Here is a 12066-nt window from a genome sequence, read left to right as displayed (position 1 = left end):
GAGCGGACACAGAGCGGACTTCGAAGGCAATAGAGAAGTCACTGACGGGCAGTTAAAGACAGTGTTTTGTTAATGCAGGTCTAACATACCGATTGGTGTACTCATGCAAAGCCTGCAGGCTGAAAACGTCTCTGAGATTTTAAATGTTCAACATTTGCTGTGTATCTCTGGCACAGGCTATGATTTATTCCCTCTGTGAATGACGACGGCTTAAGAGTCTTAGTGCCCTCGTGGCTGAAAGTCATCCTGACTCCCGTGAAAGAAGAAAGAAAAAAAATCAGGGACGGCTGAAACATTATACATATTTTAATCCAATTTAAAAGAGCAATTAAAAATACTGTTTTACATATATATCCAAAAGACCATATATTTTATACTTTATACATATTTCTACAGTATGTTACAGTGTATGTCTTGGCAGAAATATTGACTTTCAGCGTCGAAAAAACTAAAAATGAAAGCTTTGCAGAGCAAATAATGAACAAATTTGTGCCAAAATAAAACACAGACATTTCCCTTTTCTAAACTGTACAAATCTGTCTCCAAATACAGCACTTATAATCAGAAATAATTGTAAAAAATATACTGCATTTGATGGTGGTTTTATCAACACTTTAAAAGCTTTCCTCTGAGACTAACAAGGCACTGTAGCCATTTCATATATCAGCTTTTATCACGGATTTGTAATACAAAGATACATAGATACAGCACAGTAAGGCAATGTCTGATATTTTGGCAGCTTTGAGAACTGAGTCGTATGTGACCTCTCACAGTTGAAAAGCACAATAACGTGATGATGCATGATACATGTCACTATGTTGTGATTAAGGCTTGACTGACCTGTTTGGATTTGACAGATTTACACTCCTTATTCTATGGACCACAGTGCAGTCGTGTAGGTTAGCTCTCTGTATGGCACATGTTCCAGTACACAAAAAATACAAGGCTACACTGGCTAAAGACTGGACACCACCAATGTGCATCCAGTCCAAAACTGCTAAAGCAAAATGGCTCTAAACACCACACAGGCTTTTTACAGTGATCCTGAGGCACTATTTGTATTCAGGTTGGCATTAGTCTTTGGTTGGTTTGTTCTCGCTTAGCTGGCTGCGTGAGTTTCTGACATAAGGAGTGGCAACTCTCGCTCAGATCCCTCCTTAGCTCCGTTTGGATTGTGAGTTTCTGAACTGAGATCTTGAGGTTCCAGCTGAGATGCATCTCCTCCGTGAGCCAGCGCCGCTTCCTTGGCCGCCCTCCTCATCCTGTCCTCTTCCTCCATCTTCATTCTTCGCTCTTCGGCCTCAATTTCCTCCGTGGTGGGAATGGAGTTCTTCTTAGGTCTTCCCTTGGGCTTAGTCGGGGCCTCATGACCTCCTTTGAGCACCTAGAATAACACACAGACAGCCTTAGTGGACTGCTCTGGTAATAAATGGTAGCAGAAGTCAAAGGCAATGCTTGCTATTATAGTAATTAAGAGAAGACATATTGCTGCTGGCTGCGCCTTGTGCACTCATTTATCTTTAACGATTTCAGGTCTTTTTGTTCTCCGACTTGTTGACCCCTCTACAAAAGTGTTTGCTCTCACTGCCGTCATCATCAGTCACACCACACTTCGCCTTTGCGCACCCTCCTTTCCTGCCATATTGCTATCTACCATTTGCTTCTCTCATTATTATAGTGACAATAATTCTAGCAGCACTTGGTTAGCTGTGAAATTACAGCTGTGTTTTTGGTTGTAAAACTTGCCGTGAATGACAAAAATAATAAAGAAATAGCTGCTCAGAGGATTTTTCATCCACCTCCTTCTATCCAGTATTGCCACTCATGCAAGAGCCACTTATACTGACTCATTTATTCTCAAGTGGCACGCACAAGTGATTTAAAGGAATTAGTGCCATTCACCAGTTTTATTGAATTTGGAATTTTCTTTGAAATACAAAACAAAACCCTCAAGTGGTCCAACCTTGTCATAAGAGAAGGGATACTTCAATTCCAAAAAAAAACTGAAGAATGAAAAGAAAAAAAGACATTAAATTTGCATGGTTTCATTTAAATAGAAAATATATACAAACTTAATTAAAATTGTGCTTATTTCATAATCGAGGCTTGCTAATTAAAGATTTTTTTCAGATATTTGGATTTTTCTTTTTATATCTTAGCACATAAGTTTAATCAAAAACAGCAGTTGTTGAAAACTCTCTCACTTCGACAGCTGCTTCAGGGATTTTGTACCATTTTAAGGCACTGACAAAGTTATCATTTGTTTTTAGCATCTAACACTGCTACTATAATAACACAGCATATCACTAGCAACCGTAATGGTAATATTTTCTCATTATTTCCAGCTCTCCAATACCACTACTGACTCTGCTAAACGAGTAATTTAAAATGAGTACATCCAAGTAAGAGAGTTTGGTCAATCTGACTTGTACGAGCAAACTTAAAAAAAAAAAAAAAAATCAAAAAATTGAGTGGTGTAGGAGACAAATGCAAAAATGTTCTTGCATGTTGCCCATTCTTCCCAGACACACCATGAGTTACTGCAGCACTGCTACTTACCATTTTCTTCCACTTCATGCGCCTGTTTTGGTACCATGTCTTCACTTGAAGCTGTGTGAGGCCGAGGGACTGAGCCAAGTCTAACCTGCAGAATCACAAACGAAACAAGCTGCACATTAGTTGCTTTCTTTATTGCACTTTTTTGCATTAGCTTCCTGGAACCTACTCAAACTCTATATCATATTCACTTGCTTTAAAAATCTCTTTCATCGCTGTTCAGGATCTGTCTATTTTCTCTAGCTAACAGGAAAAGACAGTAATGATAGAAATCTTGACAGTAATTGTCGTCTTTTGCAACAAGTATATGGTGCGGTTTCATGCCTAAAGGTTCCCAGCTTTGCAGACTTAAATACAGTATAAGACCACACTTAAACCCTTAATTCTGTCTGTGAATGCCATATCAAAGATTATGCCAGTAGCTCGAGTCTGCACACCTGCAGCTAAGGAAGCGGTGTTTGAAAAATCTGTACCGAGGTTAGTAATCCAATCACAGCACTTGTAGCTGGATGATTGGGGCTGTTGGAGAAATTCTGAATGCATCCACCACATGTGGTGATCCATGACTAATAGGGCTATTGGTTGGCGTGTAATGCGAAACCTCAGGAAGGGACAGATAAAGTGAACAAGGCATCCATTTGTAAAGGAAAGGAGTGGTTATCGGGTTTTTTTTTCTTTTCTGTTTTTAAATGGGATTTCCTCTTCCCTGCTCTGCTCTTCTCAAGGTCTTTAACAGTCACATGAAGGGTTTTTTCACGTCCACCAACCCCCGAGGGAAACGGGCTGACTTTCATTTGATGGTGAAAGTGGAAGCCGAGATAGAGGAGTGGAGTGAAGAAAATGTAAAAAGCAGAGCAACAAAAGAATCCCTGAGATTCATGGAGCCGGCTACATAACTTGCTACCTTACATGAAGAGTTGTGTGTGTGTGTGTGTGTGTGTGTGTGTGTGTGTGTGTGTGTTGTGTGTGTTTTATGTGTGTGCGTGCTTCAAAAAACACCAGACATGCAGGTAATCAAACTGTCTCTCAGACTTCACTACCGTACGCAGGCCAGTCTGTCACAGGGAAACAACTGGAGGCAAGGAAAAGTAATTGTAGAAAAGGAAAATACCCCAATTATTTATGGTCATTAGTTCTCAGTGTAGAGGAACTACACACTTACTGCAGAAGAAACAATATTTAAGTTACTCCCTCCAGGCCAGCATTTGCACCCTTTTCACAGGGGAATCGTGGGTGTAACTGAATACCTTTTAATGATGAGGAGGATGATGATGAGGATGATGACAGTGATGATTATTAAGGTGCTAATTATTATAATTGGAAGCTGCATAAAATCATTATTTCCCTATGATATGAATAATTAAGAGTCTTTTTTTTCCCAGATATTTTTGGTTTTGGTTCCACTCGCCCACAGAGGTTTCGCGCCAAGAAAAGGAAGAGAAGAGTTAAGCTATCTTTGGATCACAAGACACCAAAGTGGGGAGCATGCCACACCTTTGATGTGAGGCTTTAAATGGGGATTTTCTCTGTTGATGTTTTTCCACCAGCTGGGTATTTAATTAATTTTCAACACAGTGTCAGAATCAGATATTTTGACAGGACGCAGGATTTTGGCACAGCTATTCATATGGGTGGTTGGTTTTGATCACTGAGTTGTGCTCTGCCTTGAGGCTTCTTCTTTAAGATGAGGCATGGCGGCTTTCCAATGGCTCCGGGCAAGCCAAGATGTGATATATTTAATAATGCATCATGGGAGTTTTCCCCACGGATGGGATGTAAATGGAACGACAAATAAATCTGGTTTATTCCAAAAATGCTAATGTCTTTTCATATTAGATGTGGTGAGCAACTACACTGCAAAAAAGGTTACAATGTTTGTGACATCTGTCTGGAAAGAGTACCCATTTGCATGTCTAATCGCATGAACACATTCTACATAAAGCTGCTTATTTTTTTTTAAACCATCACTCTGTATCTACATATGGAACATTCATAATGTGATGTAGACTGCACAAAAAGGCAATCTTTACTTGATGCAAAGGTTCACAAGCAGTCTAAAATTTCTACTTAAAATGTGAAGGAAAGCTTTTTTTACAACATCCATGGTTCAATACTATTCTGGGTTTTAATGGAAAAGTAGCCTGCAGGCCAAGTATAAAAGTGAGGTCAACAATAAAACTGGAAAATATGGTCTAACCTCATGTCAGGTCCCAAAAATGACCCACAGAATGGAACTTAAAGACACAGATATTAACATATAGATTACTTCATCTTATTGTAGAAAGCTAAATGTACTTTATATACACCTGCACATGTGTGAAATGATTGGCAGTAAATCAGTGTAATACATTTTCTGTTTGCTTGTGTTGGCCACTGTCCCCATTTTCCTGAATAAGTCAGTGTTTCTTTGTTGGGGCTTTTTGCTCTTCGAACGCTCAGGGTTAAAACGTTAGTCTTGTCTCAACTAGAATGCTGAGGTAATGCTCTGGCGTGGACAAATTCACATTACATGAGACATTCCCCCACAGGATAAATCAAAAATTATGATGTTAGGTTAACCACTGCTTGATAATTGCATCTGTGGCTTTGTGAATGCGCTTGTGTGTGTCAGGCGTGTTCTGTGCTTTCAAAATGTGCTCAGTGCAAGCTATGCAGATCGTCAAAGTGTTACAGGCGAGTGACTCCGATAGATTTAATAACCTTGTATCTGTTACCTTTAACGCATCGATGGTTTGCACTCTTTCATGTCGCCTAGTCACTAAACCTCCAGCTGCATTCCTGATTTATCACTCTTCACTCATTTGCTGTTATGAAGTCCAGTCATTGTGTGTGTGGGTGTGTGTGGGTGTATGTTCCTGTACAGACTTCTAATTCTTATCAACCACAATCAATGCAATCATATGTGAGCATCTGAACTATACTGACCTATCAGGTGTGGATAGGTATTTCTGCTTCTGGAACTTCTTCTCCAGGCCCATCAGCTGCAGCTCGGTGAAGATGGTGCGGCTGCGACGTGGCTTCTTGAGGCGGGGCGTGCTGCGCTCAGTGTCCGACTCGCTGCTGATGCTGAGGGGCGTCTGGCTGGGCGAGGGCTCGGAGCCTCGCGGATGCTGCGGGGAGAGCAGGGGCAGGTGCGAGTGGACCGAGCCCGGGGAGGACGGCCGCGGGAGGTGGGGGGGCAGGTTGGGCGGCTGCCTCGTGATCACCGAGAGGAGGGGGTAGGCACGTAGTGACGAGGAGCCTGGAGGAGCAGGGACAGGGAGCGTCAGAATGACAGGAACATAACGAAATGCTTTAAAGTGCAGTGATTAGATTCACTCTGAATCACCGTTAAGTTTTTAGTGAGCTCTCACGAACTCCTCAGCCACCTTGGTTGTGCCGTTATCGACCGGCTGTAATTGCTGGGACAGGTTCATTTTTAATTGACCACTGTTTGCAGTGAAAAGTGTTTTGGGTTTGACCTCCTCCATGTAGAGGGCTGTGATCCCAATGACGCATGCTGTGTTTTACACTGATCCTCTGAACCCTTCGAGTGAATGATTATTTTTCAGAGGCTGTTAAACACTAACTGGCTTCCCAACACAAACCACCTCATACACACCCCGACCTTGACGTATGCACACACACACACACACACACACACACACACACACACACACACACACACACACACACACACACACATTAAGACACAGAATGAGCTATAATAAAATCTAAAACCTAAATCAAACATTGTTCAACTAATAAACTTTTTTTTTCTCCCTCTTGAATTCTCCCTCACTCTTTCATGCAGCTCTATACAAACACACACACACACACACACACACACATTTTTGCTCTTTATCAGAGCAGACAGAAGCAGCAGACGCCAGAATCAATAAAAAGCAGCACTTGTCTGGAGCCTGGGCGGGAGGGATGGAGACCTGGAGGTTGGCAGAGAGGATGCAGCGGGTCAAATAAAGTGAATATAACATCTTCCAGAAAAATCCTCACAGCTTCAAATATAAAACCAATCCATAAACCAAAATTTACAGGCAAGCTGAGCACAGTGCAAGCTCTGATGCATGGGCTGATAAGGAGCAGTGCAGAGGACACGAGGGGGGATTATGGGGGAGGATGAGGAAGATATAAAGGGTGATAAAAAGACTGCAATGGGGCATGTGTGTCCTGCTTGTCCGTGGTAGATCTGTCTCCATGAGTTCCTCATCAACCACTAGACAAACTAGACACACATGTACACCAGAGAACACAAAAATAAAAACAAAAAACTCTGTCAACTTCATTACTTCTAGGAGTTTCTGTGTTGTTCAAGATCAACTGCAACATATGTGGTGCAAAGGTGAAGAATAAAAGAAGTGAATACACTCATAGAAAAGAAGGTGCAACATGTCTGGCTGTCTAATCTCATAGAACAGTGAGGAATGAATGCGGAGGCTTACGCATGTAAACTGTGCACAAATTCAAAGTAAAACCCCACTATGAGATGCAAGTCAAGCATGAGGAGCATAAGTACTGCATACAGGTAGCCACAGTTGCTCTGCACACACGTACACACACACACACACACACACACACACACACACACACACACCAGACACTGCCTTGGGCTTATCATGACATCATGGTAAGGCACTGAGGTCATCACTAATCCTACAATGTTAGATTGCTGGTATTGCAGCAAGTCCAGACAAGAAGACCCCTTCTTCTCTGGTTGTACGCTCATGCTCTCCGTTTATATGTTTCCATCTATATTGTTCTCAGTCTTTCTGACAGTATGCCAGATCTGTACTAATGATTTTCAATGAATCATCTGAATTAAGGTTTATACTCTGAATTTTACGCAAACACTTGTTGAATCGTAATTCATAGAATGGCACAAAAGTGGAGGGACAGCGTCACTCATGCCTTTCTGAAGGATGAACACACCTCAGTTTGTCTTCACAACTGTCAGGAAATCTCCTGTCAGCAAAGAGCTTGAAGGTGTCTCCAGACAGTCCCCCAGAGGGAGTATGAGAGAGAAAGAAGGAAAAAGAGAGAGCAAAGAGGGAAATGTCAGCCCCCGTGGTGACTTTCCACTGACAGCGAAACCATCTCTCTGACATGTTGTTGACAAGTGCCAGTGTCCTGTCAATAGTCTACAAATAAACTGTTTGAGTAGCTGCAAGAGTGCAGCTCAGCCCCATGCAAAAGCACACTGATACTCTTGATAATCACAGATGGAATGTAGGGACTTGCACAAGTGCTTATAGTAACCATTACAGAAGACATACCTGCTAAGAATAGATCAAGAAGAGCAGCTTGTTAAGCCTGTCTTTTAATACCAACTGCTTTCTCTATTGATAACGCAGTTAGGATGATGTAATTCTTATCGAACAAACCCTATTTGTTGTCATATTTTTGTTAACGGAAGAAGGAAATGTTATTTTTACAAATGACAAATAGCATCTTCACCACAGCTTTCAAGTGGTGTTCTGTATTTCCTCCAACCATCTGCTCCCCCTTCGTAACATTTACACTTCTTCTCTCACTCCTTTTTTCAACGCAAAACTGGAATGGATGATTCATCACTTGGCTATGGCAAGTGTATGTGAACTTTTCTTGTGTTTTGCTTATAAACTTTCTGGTGACAACTGCAAAGCTGCTCAATTAAACAGGTTTTTCCTGATCAGTCCTGGCTCATTGCTTTATTTAGAATTATTCACTTTTAGGACATGAAAAATAAAAGAAACTGAATGAAGCTCATTGAGAGCAACTTTTTTAAGTGTGACTGTCATGGTAAATTCTCCAGATAAACTCCTCAAGTGTTCAGTAAAAAAGAATTGCAATAAACATGTTAACTGTGCGAGTAAATCTGAAACCTGATCCACACAAGTGGCAGCAGAAATCAGCCCAGCATAAACTGCTTTTAGAGCCTATTTATTGCTTATCCGTTTTAGAGACAGAGAAATCTGATGGCAGTACTGGAATGACAGGGAGATGACAGGCTGTCAAACAAAATCCTTAAGCGAAGATGGAAGATGTGTGCACATTTTGTCCCTGTGTGTGTGCATACTTGCCTGTGTGTGTTGACAAGGGTGTAATCAACCTTCTCAAGTCGACTTTATGCTTAATGGGAGACTTTATTGTCTGCAGCGGATTAGGGTTTAAGATGGGATGAAAACCCCTTTGCTCACTAAGATTTCTCCTATAAGCTCTCAGCGTGTACCAAAGCAGTGTGCAGCCGCCCTCAGGCTTCACACACTCCTACTTTTTTTTCTGTTTTTATTTTTCATTCTGCTGTCAGGTGAGATTACACCACAGTTGATGTTAATCTCTCTCACCTCTTCCAGAAACCACCACTAAAAGCCCTTCCCTGGGTCCTGCTGAGAGATGGGACGCCAAATGAAATATTGTAACCTGCCATTACGTCTGTTCAGCACCAGGTCAGGGCTCATTGTCTCTGTCTCTTGCTGCAACTGACAAGGAATTAGCTCCATTGGTATTAGTCACGATCGCCGTATAAAAGCAAAGTGTGCATTTCGTTTTGCAATTGACCTAAGGATTTAGAGAAAACTTGATTCACAAAAATCCCCACAGAAGACACGGGACGAACATGGAGCTGGTATGTTTGAGTGGCATGTGAGTAAAAGCAGCAATTCATTTGTTGTCGACTCCTTAAGGCCGCATTATTGGGATCACTGTCCTCCAGCGGCCTCCACTGGCAGCAGGAGGCTATAACATCCCTTCCTTTGCAGAATGAAGAAGTCAACTTTCACTGTCCGGGGCCAAGCAGGGGCCAGTCACCTCTCTTTGGCCCAGGACCTATAAGCCTGCCAGCTTCTATATCAAGCACTTAAAGCCATTGATGTTGGGGAATATACTGTGTCTCACACCCCCGCAGCTACAAATAAGTGGTGGGCACAGTGTTCTAATATGCAGGGTGGGTTACTCTATCCATCCGAACAGAGGGGTGCCAAAGCTCAGTCATAGTGCCCTCTAGCATACAGCAATCCATATCCGAGGGATGAGGGAATCGCTGCCCCTATTTTTATCCACCCATCGCTGTCATCATCAAATTGCAGTGGCTATTATTTCAGACTTTGGAGCAATTATCCTAATGGTTACTCGAGCGTGCAGTGGCCTTTGAGTTGTTTGGATTCATCTGGATGTACAATTAAGAGTCAGTCAAGAGGTTTTGTTTTGATAAGATAATATAATGTGCCATCTGAGCTTTGTCATACTATACTTTGTTAACCTTTAGTAAGTACAAGACACGTCTAATGGGCGGCTTTCATAAGTGACTGCAAATGATCTATCTATCTATCTATCTATCTATCTATCTATCTATCTATCTATCTATCTATCTATCTATCTATCTATCTATCTATCTATCTATCTATCTGATAATAACGAAAGGTAATGAGGTAAAAAAAAAAGAATAAAAATAGAAGGAAAATAAAGTTTCAAAGAAACAGCACTAAACCCTACTGGTTTTGGTAATGTAAAAAAAAAGCTCTGTATTTCATCCAGTACTAGTCAATATATATCAGTATGCTGTATTATTTATCTTTAATCTGTGTTTTTATACTGTGAGTCTACTGACTACACTCTAAAATACATATTTCTGGCAGACAGCTCTGCCTTGTTCTGGGTCACATACTCAGAAAATCCAGCTCCTCAATCTGTAAGTGCCCAGCAGTAGCACAACTCATTATGGAAGGCCTTTGGCTTAGCACAACACACATGTTAATCAAAGCAAATTAGATCAAATAGACTAAAGGTTACAGCTTAATTACAAAGGGCTTCTAGAGTGACATTTTTCTTCACCTTTCTTATCTGGCCTACTGCTTCTTTGTTGACTTCTGTGTGTAAGTGCTCAGTTTAGTCTTCTGTCATCTTGCGCCCAACAAAAGCCCTCAAGCATCACTAACTCCAGCGCATGTCTTTGATTTCCAGCCCTTAACACTCAGCTGCTGTGATTTATAATGTAAAGCAGCCTACAGAGTAAAGAAGGTGAAGTTGCAGCTGTTACACAAAGCCTAAATTAATTGTGATTAATTTTAAACTGCTCAGTGAAACAATTGCGCAAACCGACGAATGTGAGATAACAAATTAAGCAAACGGTGCGTTGAATTGGTGCAGATATCAATATTTTCATTTGCACGGGGAGTGAGTATTAAAAAAAATTACAATTTGATGGTAGCACATTAACTTCGCCATTACAGCTGCATAACGGCTGTTACACCCCAATGCAGACGTGCAAGTTCACCCGACTTGTTCAGGTATAAACTTTTTTGCACCGTAAAATAACATTTCCTCAGTCATGCACCATTTCAATTAATTCTGTTTTCCAAATTCAAATAACACATGATAATAATACAGCGTAGGTGTCACAATTTCCACGCGTAATAATTACCTTCAGCCTGTAATCTCCTCCGAACTAATAAGCTCCTTTCTTAATTAGTTGACAAAACTCAGAGCTCTTACCCGAACATGAATGAAGAGGCTTTGGTCGAACAATGAGCGAAGGGCACACCGAGTACAGAGAAAGTTTCTCGAAATAATCACAAGTCTCCTTGGAGAGGATCTCGTCAATCATGAAAGTCTTGTAGCGCCGTCTGGCAGCCTTCAGCTGCCCGGGGGAGGAGAGCCTCAGCTCGGCTTGACAGTGCATGATCTGTCCCTGTGCGCCGTGCGCTACTTTCGCTGCGCAAAGTGTCTTTTCAGTTTTAATGTCTAAGCTTATGCAGGTTGAATCGTCTGGAGAGACGACTAGTGGAGTTCATACGTTTAAACAACTCATTGCGTGTCTTGTTAAACGCAGTTTAGCTTTCCCTGAAGTGTCGTGGTGAAGATCGGCAGCCAGCCTTCAACTCGAGCTGCGCACTGCGCCACAGTGGTCATGAAGTGAGTGCGATGTGTGCGCACACCCCCTGCTATATAAACCATCTCCACTGCTGCTCTGCTCGCTCTCTCTCTCTCTCTCTCTCTCTCTCTCTCTCTCTCTCTCACAAACAATCTCATATACTGTACATACACATGGCCACCTCCCAAACACGTCGCACCGAAAAAAAAAGCACAAAAACTTGTATCTCCATGGGATTTATTTCCATATTACGCACAATTTGTTAATCCACAAGTTCTGTCTTTCGTCTAAATTAGATCCTATTTTCAGAATTCAAACTATCATAATCAAAAACCCATATTTAAACTAACATAGACTACTTTAAACCTAATATTGTTATCCAAATAGTTCTGTGGCTGTAGTTCATTTCAAGTTCACAAACATCGCGTCTGTGTTTCAAATGTCTCCTTGTCTTTAGGCATTGATTAACCAGTGTTGAACTTATTTTCTTGTCGTCTTAATTATTTTATCCTTAGTTTGTTTTAGACGTACAGTACACACACTAAATAATTTAATGTTTTAACTTTAGACTCAAACTGAAAGTGCATTCCAAGCGATTTGAAACAGTACGGAGAGTGGATAAACTTTTTTCTTTTCTTTTTTTTCTTATACCGTTAATATACATA

General features: G+C 41.3%; 1 protein-coding gene across 1 annotated transcript; it reads right to left on the bottom strand.

The window, feature by feature from the left end:
* Positions 1–288: 288 nt before the first annotated feature.
* On the bottom strand, positions 289–11451 carry barx2 (BARX homeobox 2). The gene is made up of 4 exons (XM_023282485.3): positions 11023–11451; positions 5482–5797; positions 2560–2644; positions 289–1384 (listed from the first exon to the last, which is right to left on the bottom strand). Exons 1-4 carry the CDS (start codon positions 11207–11209, stop codon positions 1100–1102), a joined length of 873 nt encoding a protein of 290 aa, XP_023138253.2. The 5' UTR covers positions 11210–11451; the 3' UTR covers positions 289–1099.
* Between the last annotated feature and the right edge of the window lie 615 nt (positions 11452–12066).

This window comes from Amphiprion ocellaris, chromosome 7, assembly GCF_022539595.1.
Source record: "Amphiprion ocellaris isolate individual 3 ecotype Okinawa chromosome 7, ASM2253959v1, whole genome shotgun sequence".
Taxonomy (NCBI): Eukaryota; Metazoa; Chordata; class Actinopteri; family Pomacentridae; genus Amphiprion; species Amphiprion ocellaris.
The sequence above is the reverse complement of the archived record's forward strand: the minus strand, read 5'-3'. Positions and strand labels throughout refer to the sequence as shown.

Bases quoted from the DNA above. Each gene is read 5' to 3' on its own strand.
- barx2 (XM_023282485.3), bottom strand. From the start codon at position 11,209: ATGCACTGTCAAGCCGAGCTGAGGCTCTCCTCCCCCGGGCAGCTGAAG. The intron at 2,645-5,481 runs GTCAGTATAGTT...GTGATTCTGCAG, and splicing joins TACCTATCCACACCTGATAG to GTTAGACTTGGCTCAGTCCC. The intron at 1,385-2,559 runs GTAAGTAGCAGT...GTGTTATTCTAG, and splicing joins GCATGAAGTGGAAGAAAATG to GTGCTCAAAGGAGGTCATGA.